The sequence below is a fragment of the Sorex araneus genome, chromosome 5 (genome assembly GCF_027595985.1).
Source record: "Sorex araneus isolate mSorAra2 chromosome 5, mSorAra2.pri, whole genome shotgun sequence".
Classification (NCBI taxonomy): domain Eukaryota; kingdom Metazoa; phylum Chordata; class Mammalia; order Eulipotyphla; family Soricidae; genus Sorex; species Sorex araneus.
In genome coordinates, this window is record NC_073306.1 from 178,879,349 (window position 1) to 178,899,672 (window position 20,324).

The 20,324-nt window shown below is 42.8% G+C and overlaps 1 protein-coding gene across 1 annotated transcript in view; it reads right to left on the minus strand.

Moving 5' to 3' along the window:
• Window positions 1-15,142: 15,142 nt before the first annotated feature.
• Window positions 15,143-20,324, minus strand: part of TXK (TXK tyrosine kinase) — a 41,020-nt gene continuing 35,838 nt past the window's right edge. The window contains exons 12-14 of the mRNA XM_004607994.2: window positions 19,763-19,881; window positions 17,395-17,552; window positions 15,143-15,211 (exon numbers count right to left, since the gene is read on the minus strand). Coding sequence (XP_004608051.1) covers window positions 15,143-15,211; window positions 17,395-17,552; window positions 19,763-19,881 — 346 coding nt within the window. The remainder of the gene's footprint in view (window positions 15,212-17,394; window positions 17,553-19,762; window positions 19,882-20,324) is intronic.

Below are 20,324 nucleotides of genomic sequence, written 5' to 3' on the forward strand. Positions count from 1 at the left end.
CATGTTTAATTGACTTGACATGTAAAAAAAAAAAGTGGGAGAAACTATTTTATTGAATAAAATAGCTCAAAACAGACAGTATAATGACATATCCCACTAGTCCAGAAGTTTTAAAGGAGGAGAAGAGGTATTATAAAGTTATGTGTTAGTCTGATACTGATGGGTCCCAGGACAGGGATAAGCCTTAGGGACCATGACAAAAGCTGGCCTCCTGCGTCTTAGCGCAATATCTATTCTTTCAACTGGTTCAAGGTCACCCTCACGACGTCTGACTGCTTGGTATAATAGCAGCATTCCTCATAGTGGGCCATACTTAATGGGTCATGGATCTGCTGTTGCTTGTCTCCAGAAGATTAAGCCACAGCTCCTAGTTCATCAGCACCACCTGCTTCAGAACAGGTGAAGTTGCGTTTGCACATCATTCATGTGCATAGCCTAAAAAGGAAGGAATGAAATAGAAAGATTAGAGACAGAAGAGGAAAAATTAGAGGCAGCAACTCTTGAGTGAGCTGCTTCTATAAGGAGCACCCATTATAGAAGATAGGCAGAGATGAATGGGCGATAAATCACAAAATGACAAAATCAGAGCAAGGGAGTAAGTCTGATCAAGTTGCTTGAACAGGAATGGGGTCTGAGAAACAATTAGCAGGTGTGTGAAATTTAAGGACTGGAGCGATAGCACAGAGGGTAGGGCGTTTGCCTTGTACGCGGCTGACCCAGGTTCAATTCTTCCACCCCTCTCAGAGAGCCCGACAAGCTACCGAGAGTATCCCACCCACAGAGCAGAGCTTGGCAAGCTACCCGTGGCGTATTGGATATTATCAAAAATAGTAACAAGTCTCACAATGGAGACGTTACTGGTGCCTGCTCGAGCAAATTAATGAACAACGGGATAACAGTGCTACAGTGCTATGAAACTTAAATTGTATTAACCATTGATTGTACAAATTATTGTATATGTTAATAACCATGTTAGCAAACAGTTTATATGTTGAATGAAAAATAGATCCCTTAGAAGCATGTTGCTTATAAGTGACTGTAGAAGCTCTTTGTGAGCTGTGTTCATGGCATGCTTAGTCCTTTTGGGGGGAGGGTTTGTTGTTTTTTGGGTCACACCTGGTGATGCTAAGGGGTTACTCCTGGCTGTTTACTCAGAAATCACTCCTGGTGGTACTCAGGTGACCAATGGGATGCTGGGGATTGAACCCAGGTTAGCCAGGTACAAGGCAATGCCTTACCCACTGTAGTATCACTCTGGCCCTGGTCCTTTTTGTAGATAGCCAAGTTGAGCCCACATGGATAATTTCCCTCATCTTCAGTGGTCCCCACAAATATATATGTGACTGCTTTGCAGGACATTTACATTTACAAATGCTCATCAAATAGTAAAAGCAGAGAAGAGAGAGAGAGAGAGAGAGAGAGAGAGAGAGAGAGAGAGAGAGAGCTTAATTTAAAAGTACATATTTAGTAGCATTGTGTTAGATTTACATATACAAACCCTCAGCAAACTTCCTTCTAATCTTTGTAGAGATACAGCTCTCTCTGAATGACCACTTTATCACTTTTCCTTGTTTTGATCTGGACTCAAGTTGAACTCTCAGTTGTTTCTATGGAAAAGGATTGTTTAACATACAAAAGACCCCTTTCTTACCTGTGTCCCCATCCCCCATCCCTACCCCACCATTTTATACATGAAAGAAAAATTATACACAATTCCCTAAAAATCACACAGAGGTATTACAGGTGGCTTCCGTGAAGTGGCTGAGGGGTTGCGGGGGGGTGGGGGGTGGGAGATAGTAGCCTGGAGAAGGATGTGTACTGCTTCCCTCTCTACCCACCTCAGCACCCAAGGAAGTGACTGGGAAACCCAGGACTAATGAGAGTTTGCAGTGAGCCCCCGAATGGCACAGGCCTCACATCTCACCAGCCCCACACAGGGGTTCCACTTGCTATACCCAGTGTGGGAGATGATCCCAGACACCTGCTTTCCTGAGGATCCCTGGGACCCAGGCTGGCAAAGGAGTTGCTCTTTGGAGGAAAAGAGAGTCCATCCTGAATCTGTGCAGGTTTTGCAGAACCCATTGCCTTCCCTCACAGAAAAGAATTTCAGGAGGAGATGGATAGAGAAGTAGCACTGTAGCACTGTCGGGTTGTTCACCATTTGCTCGAGCAGGCACAAGTAGCGTCTCCATTGTGAGACTTGTTGTTACTGTTTTTGGCATATTGAATACACCACAGGTAGCTTGCCAGGATCTGCCTCGAGGGCGGGATACTCTGGGTAGCTTGCTGGGCTCTCCGAGAAGGACAGAGGAATCAAACCTGGGTCGGCCGTGTGCAAGGCAAACACCCTACCCACTGTGCTATCGCTCCAGTATGAGTAGAGAAGTAACACATTTATTTAGAATTCTTGAGGAAGGAAAGGGAGAAGAACAAGGCTCAGAGTGCACATCTCAGGTGGAGATGCGGCCAGAAAGCCCAGAATGGGGTTGAACCCTGTTTACCTTTTCAGAGTTGGTTTATAGGTATTTCCCCTAAACTGCCCCATGTGGCATTTTCTATGTAAAACAGTCCTTTTCTGTGGCTTTGTCTAGGGGAAGAGCTTGAACTTGGTGGTCCACCCTTATCACAACACTTTGTTCCTGCTGGAGCTTTTTTCCCACAGTGGTCTAGACTTCTTGGCCTGTGCTGGCACAAGATAGAGTCTTATCAGCCTCAATTTCTATGTCCATGATGTAGTTCTGGCCAGAATGGCTACTATAGGGCTAGTGATGGGTAAGTAACTCCTTCAAATCCCATCTTGGTTTTATTACTTCCTCAATAACTCACTGCCAACTCCCCTCCCCCCACCTGCCTGCCTCAGAGCTATGCAAGAATGAGAACCAAGCTTTCCATCCCCCTGAACTGTACTGTGGAGTGCAGGCGTATCTCAGGAGGACCAGACTTGTCCTGTTGCTTTGAAGTTGCCAAGTGCTACCTCAGCAATGTACCCGGAGTCTCACTATGGCAGAGACAAGATGGCAATGACTCAAAGCACTTTCCACACTGAGAGTCTAGTAGATCTCTGCTGAATGGATCATGGATAGTGATAAGTAGCTTCTCCCTGAACCAACTGTACCTAACAATAAGAAAATAAACTCAAGGATCTTGTCTAATGAAGCTAATTGTTTCATAAACCAAAATAGGACAAACTAGCCCTCCAGCTCCAAATGCCTCCATTTCTCAATTAGCTTTTGCTCTTGCTGTCACTATTAACCTTCCATCATATTACTATACCCCATTTAAATAAAATGTATTTGAATAAAAGATAACTTTCTTCTCTCTAACTTCATGCAGCTAAATTTTAACAGGCAAACTTTGGGGAAAACAGAAAGTAAAATACAAGTACAATTGTTTACCTTTATTTCCTGATTTAAACTTATTTCCTCCTGAATAATCTGATAAACACAGAAGAAAAACAAAGAGCAAAACTCTCTACCAATTTTTAAAATCTGTTTTCAGAATCCCAGGGTGGGTGTTTTAGTAAGGCAGTGAGAGTCTATCTTTCCAGCAAGTGTAGAGACCAACAGACAAATACTCAGCAGAGGGAGGAGGCTGGATTACATGTGCCAGGGCAAATAAGAGGATCAAGATCAGTGACACGATCATATAATCATCCTGTGAGAGCCAACCAGGCTTCCAATCAGAGGACTTAAGGAATTCGATGCAATTTCAGTTACACACAGTAGCTCCATAACTCACAGGGAGGCGGCTGCTGATTGAAGATTAGCCTGCAGCAAGAAGGAAAAACAAGACATGCAGGAGAACTGGTCAAACAGGACCAAGTGCTGTGTTATTTGTTTCACTGCATCGTGAGGAGGAGCTGGGGCCGGGTGAAGCAGGTGCCCATATCAGGAGCGCACGATCGCCTCTCCCAGCAGCAGGAGCCTTTAGAAGTGAACATTAACCACATCCACGAAAGTACATCTATGTGCCCAGTGACTCTGAAAGGCCCTGATTCAGGATTATGAAGGAATCAAGCGCAGAGAGTAAGAATTAAAATATGCAACTTGGTAAAAATGTGCTCAATTGTGTTACCAAGTAGGTAAGAAGATGAGACTTACCTCCAAGACAGAAGATTTGACTGACTTGCCTTTCTCCCAATCAGCAGATCCAAATAACAAAGCTCCAAAGCTCCCTCCGCCTCCTTACCCCGCCTCCCGCCCCCCACCCAGGGCTTGCTGGAGGGGATCTCAAGGGCCCTCCCAGAATGTCCTCTGGAATCTCAAGTGTCCTTCCCAGGGATTCTAAGCCAACTGGTCAGGGGTTTAATGTGGATGTGATGTTGTGAGGATGTGATGTTGGAAGGGCCCTACAACTCTTGGGATGCCGGGTTCCAATTCGGGTCAGCTGCAGGCAAGGCAAGTGTCTAAACACCTCTTCTACTCTTCTATCTCTTCAGGCCTAACCAAGCCCATTTAAAAGCCCTTGGACCCCTGGGGCCAGGGATGTAGCTTCTCAGAAGAGCACCTGACTGCATGTGTGAGCAGTTAGTAAAATAATAATAATAATAATAATAATAATAATAATAATATTTGGACTTCAGCCTCTTTACTGAGATTTCATGGAATTCTGCATCCAGTGTGATCCAACTGACCCCCTGCTCCCCCAAGAAAATAATTATTTCTTTTTTTTATTGAATCACCGTGAGATACAGTTATAAAACCTTCATGGTTGAGTCTCAGTCATACAATGACCAAACACCCATCCCTCCAGCACCCGTCTATGATGAAAACGCAGCAAAATGAGCACTGAAGGAACTTTCATCAATATAGTCAAAGTCACCTACCACCAGCCCACGGCAAGCATCATTCTCAATGGGAAGAAACAAAAATAATCATGTCCCCAATTTCTCAGCACTTTTCATGGCTTCTCCAGAGACATGCCACCCTGGAAATCAAGAAACTTGAAAGCTTGGATCTGGTTTCTGGCTCTTGGTAGCAAGCAAATTTCCTCTGCTCCCCCTAACTTTAACTCTATCTATGCCTTTCTGGCCAACACAGTGAAATAGCAACAGATTAGCTAAAGCCTTACACCACTTAGCAAAGAGCAGTTGTTGAACAGCCATTAGTCATCCGGCATTGATGAAACATCTGTCTTTCTCCTTTTGATCCACCTTTTAATAAACTTTAATAAAAGTTACGAAGGCGTAACTATGAATAAACACAAGCACAATAAACATCTCTTCATATGCATGTGACTTGTCTAGCACAGAGTTTCTCAGCTGGGATATTCAAGGAGGCCATGACATGAGACTCGGGGCCGAACCAGGATAGAGGGAGCCTCGGGAAAGGAACAAGGTTGGAAAGGGGCAAAGGGGGAGAAAGATGGAAAGACATTGGTCTAGAGCCAAGATATTGGCCTTGAAAATGTTGCCTTCTTCCGGGGTGGCTTTTGTAACAGACTAAAATCTAAGACCCACCCCAGACCAATGAACTAGAATAGTGAGTGTGGAATGCAGACAGCAATCTTTGTGGGGGCGGATGGGGGGAACCTGATGATTTGGATATGCACCAACCCCCACCCACCCCCATCTATAATACGTCACACCCCAGAGGCAAAGTGGTTTTTGGGAAATGCTGCACTGTAGGATTTGTACATTCCTTGGGAGTGGCTATTTCAATATCTTAGACTGATTTCAACACGCTTTGAAATAAATTACATAATCCATAATCCATAACCCCTACCAGGGTATTTGGGACAGTAGCTTCCAACAGAAGAGGACAGCACATATGTGTCAATTAAAACTAGGCTTGGCTTCAAATCATTGAAATATGAGCAAATAGTTCCTTAAGAAACAGTCCCACTTGCTTGTCAGGACAGGTGAAATGTGGAAATGAGCACTTTATATCCGAGTTGATATAAAGACTCAGTGGTGCTGACAATCCAGGCTAATTCTGTTTTTACTTTATAGATATGGACTGGAGCTATAGCTCAGTGGGAAGGGTGTTTGCCTTGCACACAGTGAACCCGGGTTTGATTCCCCTGCCCCTCTTGGAGAGCCCGGCAAGCTACTGAGAGTATCCCGCCTGCATGACAAAGCCTGGCAAGCTCCCCGTGGCATACTCGATATGCCAAAAACAGTAACAACAAGTCTCACAATGGAGACGTTACTGGTGCCCGCTGGAGCAAATCAATGAACAACGGGGCAACAGTGCTACAGTGCAGTGCTGCTTTATAGTGTGAGGCCAAAAGCAGGCTCCTCTGAAGCCATGACAAGTTGCAGCTAACATTAAGTCTCAACGAGACCTCAGTTTTTGTTTCCCCGGCAGAGCAGGACTTGCTGTTTCCGGTAAACTCCCAATTGAGTAATTTGCCTAGATAAGAAACTGGGAAGTTGGATCTGGCCAGTCATGAGGGGTCACCTTCTTGGAAAGAACCCCAAACCGTTACTGGTACCTGCTGTCTAATTGCTGACCACTGTTGTAATCGGGCAATGCTAAAAATAGATCAGCATATCAAGTGCTCCTTGACTGAACCCTATATAAACTGCTTGCGATTCGGAGTCGGGGTCCTTGTCAAGACTCCACTGTGTTGGATGAGACTTGGACCCTAGCTTGAGCTAGCGCTGGCTCGGGCTAACAATAAAGTCCCTTTGCTTTTGCATTCTCATATGTGGAACTGGGTCTCTCCGCAATTGGAGATCTGAAACTTGGGTATAGATAGGGCTACCAGATTTTGGGGGGTCACACCCAGCAATGGTCAAGGGTTACTCCTGGCTCTGCACTAAGGAATTATTCCTGGCAGTACTTGGGGGACCATATGGGTTGCTGGGGATCGAACCCGGGTCTGCTGTGTGCAAGGCAAACGCCCTACCCACTGTACTATTGCTCCAGCCTCAGGGTTGCCAGATTTAACAACAAAATACATTCAGTTAAATGTGCAATTCTGACAAAGGACCAATACATGGAGTGTAAGTATGCCTCATGCAAACATATTGACTCTATTAAAGGGTCTGATTCCAATGTTTTATTTTTGCTGGCAGCTTACATGCCCGCTTCCATCTGTTCCACACCTGAACGGCTGCTAAGAAAAACTCGATGCTCCTCTTTGGCAAACCGAACAGGCCCCAGCTGCTCAGCCCCACCTCAACCACATACACTGTCACCCCTCTCTAGTCACTCCTATTTGGGGATGTGCTGGGTCACCACCTTCCCTGAGATAGTACCAGAACCCCTCGTTATATGAACCTTTCACACCCTCTTAGTATGTAAGATAACAATTGAAAAACTTGGAACAAACTTTGAGTTCTTTAAGAGTCATCTCCACTTTGAGCTCCTTAAGACTTATCTCTGCATCCCCTTGTTACAAGAAATAAATCTTTGTTTTCAGCCACTTCTTTGGGGCCTATCTATCAGCTCACTTGATCAAGTGTCAAGGCCCTCAAGTTCTGTAACAGATCAAACCCTTCTTCCCACAGGACACTCATTTTTTCCCAGAGTAACAGGATTCTGAGAGGATTCTGGCGTGTGGGGAAGTGAAGGTATTTCAAAGATAGTGATTGGATCCATTACACACAGCAACATAAAGATTCCTCTGGGTTTATCTCCCCAAACTCAGTTACCTCCCTTTATTCTTCCAGTCACGAAAGGTTACATCACTCTCCAGGCTCTCCCAAGGTACTCACACCCACACCAAAAACTTCCATGGGATGATAAGCGTCTCAAAGCCCTGGGAAGAGCATCCCTCCCCGCCGTAAGAAGCCACATCTCACCAGAAAGCAAATGTCTCGGCCTGTCTTGTTGAGAAGATGGCTTTGTCCCTGAAGTTACCTCTGACTTGGGAGCCCCGTGGAGACTGAAGCAGGTGGGCAGACAGAACTATCTCCCCTTGCGATCAATTCAGTAAGACAGTTATATTCTAGCAGTGTGTCCCAAAGGGGAAGATATTGCCCCCCTGAGTCCCCACCCCAAAGACACCCAGGAGGCAGTGGAACAATCCAGGGAAGTGGTAGTCATCTCAGGTGCAATTAGGAGGTGATTGTGGGTGGTTAGTCTGAAGGAGGTGGATTTCCAAAGTGGGGTAGGGTGAGGGGGGACAGCGAGTGCTTTCATTTTTCTGAAAAGGTAAGAGACTGAGTAGGTCTGGGGACCTCTGAACTACACATAGTAAAGTTGAGGCTGGGGTGACATCAGGGTAGGAGAAGCTTTAGTGAGCATGCTCAGTGGCTGATCTTGCAGCTTCATGTGATGTAGCATGTTCAGAAAATGGCATTCTTCCCACCAGTAATGTCTTCCTAATGGCAGCTGATTATTTTGAATGGAAATAAATGAAAAGGCAGGGGCTGGAGCAATAGCACAATGGGTAGGACGTTTGCCTTGCATGCGGCCAACCCGGGTTCGATTCCCAGCATCCCATGTGGTCCCCGAGCACAGACAGGAGTAATTCCTGAGTGCATGAGCCAGGAGGAACCCCTGAGCATCGCCAGGTGTGACCCAAGAAGAAAAAAAATGAAAAGGAAGAGCAGGCAAGAGTAAAATTTTTCCTAATTCTGTATTTTTGTTTAAAAAGGGGAAATGAAAGTGTAAGTAAATGGTCTGGGAGTTGAGAGTCTACACTTTGGAAGCCCTGTTTCTGAGGTATATGCTGATGAGCCCCTAAAGATTTTCCTTAAAATTGTAGCTCTCTTGCTCAGTTTTTCTCCCTGGGTATATTTCCTCCTTTCTTGAGACTATAAATCTCACTCAGCCAACTCCATGACAGGCTCTATTGTCACTTATCTGAGCTTCTGTGAACTTGCACAGTCTGTCTTTTCTCTTGCTAATTTCTCTTGTTTCAACTTTATTCTTTTTTGCCTAGAAGGGTAGATAAAAATCAACTTCTGTTCACACATTGTCATGGGAATAATATAAAGAATTTAAGTTTTTTGTTTTTGTTTTTATGCCACACCCCATGATCCTCACGCTGCTGTGCTCAGATCACGCCCAGTGGTGCTTGGGGGACCATGTGGTGCCGGGAATCAAACCTGGACCTCCTAAACGCAAAGCCTTCATTTAGCCTCTTGAATCCTCTGGTCCATTCCAGAAGATTTAAAAAGCAAAGGGGGGTGTGCGGTTTTGACCTCAAGATTCTGACTTAATTGGTCTAAGGTGCAACCTGGGAATTGGGATTTGAAAAACTCTCCAGAAGATTCTGAGGAGCTGAGAAGTCTGAGAGTGACTGGCCTAGAGCAGCTGAGAATTATTCAAGGCATTAAACCCACAGATGCCCGCCCCACCCGACCCACAGCACCCTCCCCCACCAGCCCCTCCCCCCCACATACATGCATACAGAGTAGTCAACTCAGGATAGGCACAAGTGTTTTTGAGAAGTTCTTAGATCATTCTAACATCTGAAAATGATGCCAAGAAGAGGAAGCAAAATGTTCAGATCCCCTCTGGCCTAGTGACTTATGAGTAGAAGGAAACATGGTGTTTGGTGGATGATGAGGCAGGAGAGTCAGATGAAGGATACTGCCAAGGGCACAGGTTCCTAAAGGGGGTTCCCTCATGATCAGCCTCTGCACCAGTCTCAAGGGCAGCAAGAAGCAGCAGAGCATGTTCAACAAGGGCAAAGAGAGAGAGTCTGGTTGCAGAATTTTCACATTCTGAGCTATTCTCAGTCCCCATGTGGTCTGGGAAAGAAAGTCTGCAATTGCTCCAGATCAAGTTGGCGCTCAGGAAGTAGCTGTGACTGAGAACCGGAAGGACTGTGTGGCACTTGCAACCTCTGCTACTCATGGGCAGCCCATGGACAGCCAGAGGGCCAGATGGAAAACCCGGTAAGTCTCAGAGGGGTCAAGTGTATATTGGAGCCAGCCAGTGACCAAGTCAGGAGTGACTCATTCACAGGAGCCATTTTCAGGGTCTAAGCGACAGAAAACCACCACCCCTTCCCTGCTGCCAGGAAACTTGTTGGGGAGAACAGAGTGCCAGGAGCCCTACTCCCACAGAAGCGATGCTCCCTCTCACCTCTCCCCATCGCCATGGCTGATAGAATTCGCAATGCCGATGCAATTAGTGGCAGGAGGCCACCTTTCTGGTGGCCAATGTGTGTCCCTGTGCCAAATCAGGGGTGAGATATACTGAATATGGATAAAGCCACCCCTTCCTTCTAAGCAATCCAGTTGCTTCCTTGTCAGAAATAAGGAGATGGAAAAGCAGACTCTGAGAAACTACCCACTTGATCAAAAGAGACTATTCTCATGTGTTGAACTAGGGTTCAGTGATGAGATTAAACTCAGTCTTAATCTACCACTCTACAGAGTCAGTAGGTGCATGAGAGAAAACAAGATGTTTACAGACAAAATTTAGTAGCTGAGGGTTGCCTGAGCCTCTGACAGTGATGGGAAGAATTTTCATCCTCACTGTAGGCCTAAGGATAATGGGCTTCCGCTGTTGACTGGGCTCATCCCCATGGAGTTCTACTCTCTGTCGACGTATGCAGCTGCTTTGGTCTATACTAATCAAGTGTATAGATGTGACTGGCGCCCACTCCAGCAAATCGATGTACAACAGGATGACATCACAGTAACAGTAAATCAAGTATGACTAATATAATGGAGCGTTACTCCATTGTTTTTTGGTAAATAGCAAAAGGGAGACATAAGAAATTTGTGTTTGAGTCAATAAGTTGGGGGAAAATGATCATTTTTCTTCCAAAAAGAATATGGTAGTGTGCCTAAGGCTCTCTACCATAACCAGAGGGAAATAATCTGATATTGTGTGCAAAGCAATAGATTAACTCAGAATGAGTGGTAGCACAGCGGATAGGGCGTTTGCCTTGCACACGGCCAACCTAGGTTTGATTCCTCTGTCCTTCTCGGAGAGCCTGGCAAGCTACCAAGAGTGTCCTGCCTGCACAACAGAGCCTGGCAAGTTACCTGTGTTGTATTCTATATGGCAAAAACAGTAAAAACAAGTCTCACAATGGAGACATTACTGGTGCCCGCTCGAGCAAATCGATGAACCACAGGATGATAGTGCTACAGTGCCCCAAAAGTAAGTTGCTCACAGGTTGGACTCCATCTCCATCTTTGGGAGTTAGAATTTTTGGATGCTTTCCCTACTATATGAGTCAGTCACTCCATTAATATTTTTTAAGAGAGCTAACATTGGTTTATGACTATATATATATACTATATATATACATACATGTATATATATATAGTGGGGTTTTGTGGAAGGAACCTCTGAAGTAATGTTCATGCAGCCTAGGGGTTAATCCCAGTGAAATTTGTCTAACCAGGCAGACAGGCCCTATGATCTATTATGCAACTTGGGTACAGCTGTGCTAACCCTGAAGTGCTCAGAGGTCATGCATTGCTGGGGATCAAGGTCTTCAGGGCCTCTCAAAAGGCAGAAATGCTGCAAAGCAGACATTCCAGTCCTTTGAATTAACTGCCCCAGCCCAGCACTTCATATTTTAAGAGTACAATGTCACACCCCTTCAAAATATATGTTATCACCCACACCCTCCACCCAACTATCAACAGCCTTCTATCATAGCCCACTACAGCCCTCCCCTTATAATCCAGAACTAGATTTCATTGAATACAGAAAAAAAATTTTTTTGTTCTGAGTGCTGGATAAAGAATGTACACTGGTAAAGTGTAAGTAGGTTTCTGTTTCACATTTCATTTTTCTGGTTAACACCCAATGCTCCTCTACAAAGGAACCAGAGAAACTCTGCTCCAGGTATGGCTCAGGAAAATGGCTCCATCCTGCTCCTGACTTTTATGTTTTCTTATCTTATTTAGTTATTGGTTAAAGCTGTTCTATACATATTCTTCAACTCATACCATCAATATTTTTATTTTTCTAATAACATAGCTGTCATTCCCATATGAACTCTTTAATTCTCTGTTGTCCATCTTGCCAGAAATTAAGTATCTAAAACTGAGATATTAACTGAGTTTCTTTCTAGCCTTGAAATCTAGTTAAGCTGACTCTACAACTTCCACCCAAATTTCATGATAGCAACTGCACAACTAAGTTATAGCCAAAGCTTTCTCCAACACTCCCATAGCTTCTCAGGGAGCTGGTGAGCTGAGAGCTTCTGCCATTCAGCATTCTGCATGTGTCAGCTGGACTCTGCCTGCACTGTGAAGACACAGATGTGAAATCCATCCCTTTCTCACACACATACACAATACCGCCCACTGCAATACACCATTCATGAGCCCAACCGACTTTCCCCAATAACATGAAATGGGTGCTGCCATTGTAGACAGCCTAAGAGATCAGCTGTCCCGCCTCCCTGCTTGTTTTACAGTCCTCAAATGATTCCTGATCTCCATCTCTCTCTCTCTGCTTCTCTTCTTTCTGCTGTTCCTCCAGATTTTATTAATTAGGCAGTGCCAATCTCACCAGTGCCAATCCCCCAAACTTGTTTGAGCAAACCTAACAATAGCTCAACAAATCATGGCTTTCTACTGAATAAGACAAGATTTTCTATTTAACTTGGGAAAAAATATTTGAAGCCCAAAGACCAAATGTGTGTGTATGTGTGTGTCTGAGTGTGTGTGTGTGTGCCTGTATCCATCTCACAAAAACCACTCATGGAACATTAAATTACTAAGATTTAATTTTCTTTTATGGTCCCCCAAATTACTATTCTCAAATATTATTTATTTTAGGGTGCACACTAACATGTTGCTATGCTGACAGCAAGGAGTGAGAGTCAGAGATGCACTTGTAGCACAGTTCAACTAACAACCTTAACAACTAAGAACTTAAAATTAAAGATGAGAAACCTTTACCCTTTAAAATCCTATGGCAGTTGTAATGGCTGAAATAAATCCAAATGTTGTTGAGCATGTAAAGCAACCCAAACATGTATACACTGTTACTGGTTGTGTTGTAGTTATCCACTTAGGAACACTGTTTGGCACTATTCACAGACTCAACCTACATATACTATTCTGTCCTATAATTCCATTCCTGGGCACATACCCAAAGCAAATACAGATATATTTCATCAAAGGACATGTAACAAACTGTTCATAGCAGTACAAATCTTATTCACCAAAAGTTATAAATAAACCGTGTCCATTACAGACCTGTTGTGTAATTATACAGAAGAGTACACAGAAGTGAGAATGAATGAATAATGCAAATTCATACAGTATGGATGGATCAAGCAAACCTATTAAATAAAAGACAGAGACTGCTAAACTCCTGTCCATAGATACTTTAAATTGACGCATTTCCCAGAATCTTAGTTACTTATGTGATAGTATTAGTTATTCTTATTCTTAATTGTGTATCTCAAACTTTCAAGTGTTTTAAAAAGAGAGAGAGAGAGAAAGAGAGAGAGAGAGAGAGAGAGAGAGAGAGAGAGAGAGCTTGTCTTGCATTAACAAGAAGTGCCAGTCAGCTGCTGTCATGTGATTCCCAAGAAAGACGTAGAGCTGACTAGTTGAATATCCTCCTTTGCACTGGGTGTCCCAGAATTACATCAGTCGGGTGGCCCTTCCTCCGTAATGAGTCAGACCTTTACAGTGTTTGGGATTTTGATCTTTGATAAGCAGAGTGAAGATTGTTGAGGTTAGTCAAAGCCAAGAGATGTCTCTTTTATTTTCAATTATTTTTTTAATGTAACCTAGTTTACTAAGAAACGCCTCTGATTGCTTATACAGCTGCTACAATTTCCTACATTATAACGTTAACCCGCTTTACCTTCACTTTTACTGCTTGAGAGACTTGTGCCCTCTTGAACTTGAGTTTCACATTTTACTTGAGCTACTATCTAGCAGTAAGGTCCTCCTGTCCACTTCCCCCACGGAGGAAGTCATGACGGGGAAAGGGGTGCGTGGGAGTTCTCAACACAATCCAGTAGCTTCTACCATTATTTCTGAAACCCCCTCTTGAATGACCAAGATTGATCATTTTTGTGCTCGGTGATGCTGATTATTTCAACATATATGGACGAGTTACCAATGACTTGCAAAAGAATCATTCTTGAAGTGGGTGAATATGTTCTAAAAATCACCGCACCTCACATCCAACCACTTAGACACTAACAATAACCACAGAACATGCTCCCCTGAACTGTGATGCAGGTAGGAATGGAAGGCAGGTAATAGGCTGCCAGTACTTAACAGCACGGCAATGACACTGTTTGGGTAGTATCCTTCCTCTGGTGGTAACTTAAGAATAAGAATCACTGTTCAATAATTTTTATAAGTGGAGCATGGGAAATTAGAATTTCATTATGATAACAGTCATTTTTTCTTAATTTCAGAAGTAATGGAGTCTGATGTCAAGTTTGAATATCTTGTTTTTCTTCCTGTTCTTGTGAGAAAGGTATTTATCTAGAAATGTACTTTCTGCCACAAAATAAGGCTCTTAAATTGCCCAATTTCATACATACAAAGGATAAAAATCTTAGAATTGAAATTCAGGTTCTGAATCACTCCTGGGCAATGGCTTTTGCTGGATATGGAAATATCATGGGAGTCTGCTGAAAGAACTTTGAGTATTTAAAATTAATGCATATTTAAAAGTGGAATACAGAAAAAAATCTCCAAAATAATTAGATATGTACAACAAACAGAAACAATTTATTAAATAACAGTGGGAGCGTATAAAAGACTGCTTTGGAATGTTCACTCACATTCATTTGGTTTCTTAAAAGTGCATTTTTTATAATGATCTGTTTGGGAGAAAAAATGTGAAATTCTGCAGGGGAGCTTCCTTTAATCCGTGCACTGACCATTTTTATTTTTATCTTCCATGAATGGACGTTGGAAGGAAAGACTGTCACTCCTTTTCAGGAAAGAAATGTTCTCGGTACTAAAAATACATGCTTTTAGGTGCTCTCGGGACTCTGGCTGCTTGAGGTGAAGGGCAGCCTCTCTGAAGCTGTTTTTACCTTATCCCCAGATAGAATGTGACGACTGCCACATAAAAGTGTGTGGAAGTCCCTCTCAAACACAGATGTAGAAAAATCAGAGTCAGAATTCTTTTTCAAAGTCAAAAAAGTTTGAAAGTCTGTGGTCTTTGCCCTGTTTCCAAGAGCCAGCAACTCTACCAGGAGGGTACTCTGCCAGGTGACCACTCAACACTGGATTTTCTGTTGTGACAATTTCACGTGACCATCCTCTAGGCTTGTCTTGTGGTTCCGGTCACCAGGTTTCTGCAATCTCCGTAAGTACCTGCAGCAGCTCAGCAAACATAGGGCGACCTTTTGGTTTCTAGAAAAGGGAAATGGAAGGGGTCAACCACTCAACTTAAGATTCACTTAGTAGCTCTACAACTGGGTGACAGGACCCAGTTGAGTTCTCACACACAGAAGAGAAAGACATCTGGGCTGCCACACCAGGAATGGCTGGCAACTGAGGGACACAGGAATGGGAAAAGAATGGAGTAGAGCATTGTCAAGACAACATTTGCAGTCAGAGCTGCAAATGCTGCAAACACAAACCATGGGACTATTTGAATTAAAATTAATTAATATTAAATAAAAGCTTTGATTCAATTCTTAGTCAATCAAGCCACTTTCAGGCACCAGTGACCATATTTCCACTTTTACAGAAAGTTCTCTTGCCCTAAGAATCAGTTCAAATGACTTGGCATAACTAGAAAGAACCAGAAGGAAGTGGGGCAGTTATAGTCCCAAGCTTCCAAATTGAACCCCAATTATTACTATCCCTGTTGAGTCAGATAGTCAAAGGAAGAAGTATTTCAAGTTCCAGACTGTAGTCTGAGCCAAGGGTTGGAACCAAGGGTTGGGGCTTCGACAGAGCTAAGGGGTGGCATATTCTTGCCTATTTCACGGAGCACTGTAATTGGGGTTTGGCTCCAAGAAAAAGAAAAGATGACTTGGTTGGTGTCTGAAATCCATGGGAGATTGAACTACTCATGGCTGCCACCTTCTCACAAAGGTTGCTGGCAGCGGGGTGAGAGGGAGAAGCCTCTGTAGCTTATAAACAGATATGTATAGATATACATATATATACATATATATGTGTGTGTATATATATATGTTGAATTACTGTAAGATAGACCCTTACAAAGCTGTTCATGATTAGATTTCAATCATACAGTGTTCCAACACCCATCCCTTCACCAGTGTACATTTCCTAGCACCAGTGTCCCCAGGTTCCCTCCCATCACCCACCCACTCCCATCCCCCAGCTTGCCTCTGTGGCAGGGGCTTTTCTTCTCTCTCCGTCAGAGGTATTTTAATAACATGCTGGCAGCAATTTGATATGGAATGCATTTGTTTAGTCCTCCTTTCTCTACTCAGTGTCCTACCCACTCCCTTCTGTCTCTTCTGCCCAGATGGGTAATTTCTCAGTCTTCCATTATAGAAACATGCAAAGTGTCTATTATCTAAACAGTTTCCTATGCAAAGCGTACACTCTCTAGCTGTTTCTGTGGTCAGTGCAAAGATGCTCCAGGACAGGAGTTGGTTACTGTCACTTAATAATTCTCAGACTTCCAAGATTCCTAGCAAAGCAGTTAATGCCATTATAATACTTTTATACTTTGGGTTTTTTTAATCCAATTTATACTTCTGTGGAGTGTGAGCAACTGCATCGCTCTTGCAATATTGAATTTTTTAGGATTTGTGTGTTAGGAAGCAAGTGATTTCTTTTTCAGTGGATGTGTGGGGGGGGGGGAGTTGCATACAGTGGTGGTTTTTAAGACCTAAAAATCTCCACTGACAAGAGAGGCACAGTCAGGATCAACGGGTCTCATAGGAAGGGGGAGGGGCAAGGACATGTGGACTCAGTTTCCCCAACAGGTGCAACTAGACAGTGATTTAGTTCGCTGGCTTTATTTTGCAGCATGGCGTTTCAAGAAAAATAGAAATTGGGTCCGGAGAGATCATTTCCTTAGTAAAACCTCCTGGCATAGTTCCTGCTTCCAGTCCTGTTCTGATTTCATCTCTCAGGAATTGTGAGTGATCAGGAGAGATGAAACCTGTCCCTTTTATCCTTGGGAAAGCAAGGCAAATCAAAGTAGATTGAAGTAAACAAAAACACCTCCTCTTTCTTTCAGTGAAGGCACTGAACAAACCTGATCCGACCTGGAGTTTCCACCAGTTAAGTCTTAAGAGGAGTGAACAACTGAATTCTGAGACTTGGGAGCACAAGGAGCTTCTGGAAGAAGCAATCTTAGCAAGTTTATTCTTGGGAAAATGGCCTCCGAAGGAAGGACATTGTTACAAGCAAAAGGGATGAAGGACTATAATGCAGGAGACTCAGAGAGAAACTGAACTTCAGTCTCAGATTTTGTTATGGAGAAAGAGAGACTTTCCTGCAAAACAGATTCCCCACTGGGTGATGTTTGTGATAATCAGGTTATCTCTCCAAGTCTGGTGCTGCCAACCCCCCCACCCTGTACCCCCAGGAAAGGATGAGATACTCACCTCATGCCAGCAGCTGTACATGACTTCATAGATGCACACTGGTGCCAGGTGAGGTCGGTACAGCCTGAAACCTTTAGAAATGGCTTCAACAACTTGCAAATTGGACTTATTTTCAAAAGGCATTTTTCCTTCTGTAAAAACTTCCCACATCAACACTCCTGCAAATAAAATGTATGAATACAATAAACAAAATGAAGGAAATGGCTTCTTAGATCTGAAAAAAAAGTGTTTCCAAATACAAGGCGTAATTTTCCTCCTGCTTCTGCTTATAACCTTCCAGATAAAAGCCCGTTAGTCTGAAGATGTGGCTCAGTAGTCAGTGTGTACCTTCTATTATGAGTGCTCTACTTGAGCCCCAGTACCACAAAACAAAGACCCACAGAATAAAAGCAGTTTTATTTAGGAAGTGGATTATTTGCATCACAGTTTTAGAACAAGTTTTTAATCTGAAAATATTCTAAGTGATAGTAATGTCTTTCCTTTTCCAATGTCTTGACTAACTTGGTGTTGGGGAAAATAACAATGATAGCATCTTCATTTGCAACTAATGCTCATGTCCCCCACAGCCTAAATTCAACAAAACCTTCTGTGATTCTATAGAAAACATGTGAGTTTAGGCTAACAGTCCATATATGGCATGCATTTCCCTCTTCCTATGAAATATTAGTCGATAGAGACCCAAAATATCTGTGGGGGTCTCTGTGCATAAGTATTCAATAATCATTGGTGGAGTGAATGATGAAGATCTTCCAGGTTCCCCATTTGAGTTCATTTAATTATTTACTTATTCAATATATATGCATGAAGTATTACTTAGGCACCAGCCTTGGGCACAGCTAGAATTTTCTTCAGAATGAAACATCTCCCTGTGCTTGAGAAAGACACTGTTTAGTCGAAAAGAGAATGGTCAGGCAACAGGTACTTGGTGAGGTCTGTGTGTTGCAATACCTTGCTCTTACAACTCAACTGCTCTCTAAGACAGCTTAAAATGTCACCTGCTAAGACTAGTATGTGACAATGCATGGGACTGGGGCGATAGCACAGGGGGTAAGGCGTTTTGCCTTGCACGCGGCCAACCCAGGTTCAATTCCTCTGTCTCTCTCGGAGAGCCACCGAGAGTATCCTGTCCGCATGGCAGAGCCTGGCAAGCTACCCATGGTGTATTCGATATGCCAAAAACAGTAGCAACAAGTCTCACAATGAAGATGTTACTGGTGCCTGCTCGAGCAAATCAATGAGCAAGGGATGACAGTGATGCAGTGACAGTGTGACAATGGAGAGCTAATGAGATCAATGACATAGAATTTTATTGTTGGTAATAAAATGCATACTTTTCTTAGGTCCAGATATTTCTCCACACCCAAGAGCTTTCCAAGAAGATCTGAGTAAAAGGGAATAAATTATCGTACATTTGTTCATTTAAAAATTAAATTCAAAGAGCAGATACTAATATAGGTAGACTTACAGGATTTCTTTCTCAAGGAATCATACTGATAGAACTCTCAATTAATAGATCCTAAGAAGACTAATATCTAAATCCTACAAAATAAAAAGTTACAAAGTAATGAGGTAGTAGTGATTAATTGTTAGACAAGAAAATTAATGGTATACCCAAAATTTAGTAATGCTATATGATCATTTTCTTTGTAGCACTGCACTGCACTATAGCACTGTCGTTCCATTGTTCATCGATTTGCTCGAGCAGGCACCAGTAATGTCTCCATTGTGAGACTTGTTGTTACTGTTTTTTTGGCATATCGGATATGCCACAGATAGCTTGCCAGGCTCTGCCATGCAGGCGGGATACTCTCGGTAGCTTGCCAGGCTCTCCAAGAGGGATGGAGGAGTTGAACCCAGGTAAGCCGCATGCAAGGCAAACATCCTACCCGCTGTGCTATCACTCCAGTCCATTTTCTTTGGAAAAGCTGGCTAAGTTAGTTTTCTACTTCAGAAAGCTATTTCTTTTGATATTATAGCAAGTACTCAATGGAAAAGAAAAAGATACAAAGACTGATTTATATAAGAAGTTATTACACCAGTTGTCAGAGATAGTCTATATGTATTTAAAACATCTAAACCAGAAGCACAGAATAAGAAAACTTTTTTATTATTTGAGGTAGAAAAAAAAAGGAATTGGGCCACACTTAGGAGCTACTCTGGCTCAGTGCTCAGGAATTGACTTCAGGGGTGTCCTGAGATCAAACTCAGGCCTCCAGCATACAAAGTTTGTTTTCAGCCTGTTGAGCTATTTCTCCAGCCCAGAAGACATTTTTCAAAACGCTGCATCACATCAAAAAACTAAAGCAGAGGAAAGCTTTGCCTACCTCATTAAATCAAGTTACCTTAAATGAACATCAAATTCACTCACCAAATGACCACACATCAGATTTGCTGCTGTACTTATTGAAATGGAAAACTTCAGGAGGCGACCACTTGATCGGAAACTTGGCTCCAGAAGAACTTATATATTCATCATCCAAAACATACCTAAGGGGAGATTCAAAGTATATGGCATTATTCGGGTCCAAGTTCTTTATACAGCAACTCCCTTTAGTTCACCTTGGGTTTGAAAAGACAAAATATTGTACCCACAAGCATTCTGAATACCTTCTTTTCTTATCCATGTGAAAAATATCTCTTATAGAATTTCTTTCCCCCAAATGAATCCTCAATTGTCTTTATTTTATGTGGATTAGAAAATTTTAAAAAATATACTCCAGTGTTTACCTTAGTTATGATTAGTTCTTAATTTTTCAAAGAAATAGATTAAATGCTCTAATAACCAATACAATAAAAATTAAATGAGAGATATCTCAAAATACTATAATAAAGTTTCATTGCCTTACTTTATATATAGTAGAACAGAGAAAATGAAAAATTAAAGTACTTGGATGATGTGGAAAATCTCTAATGCACTAAAAAGGCCTTTG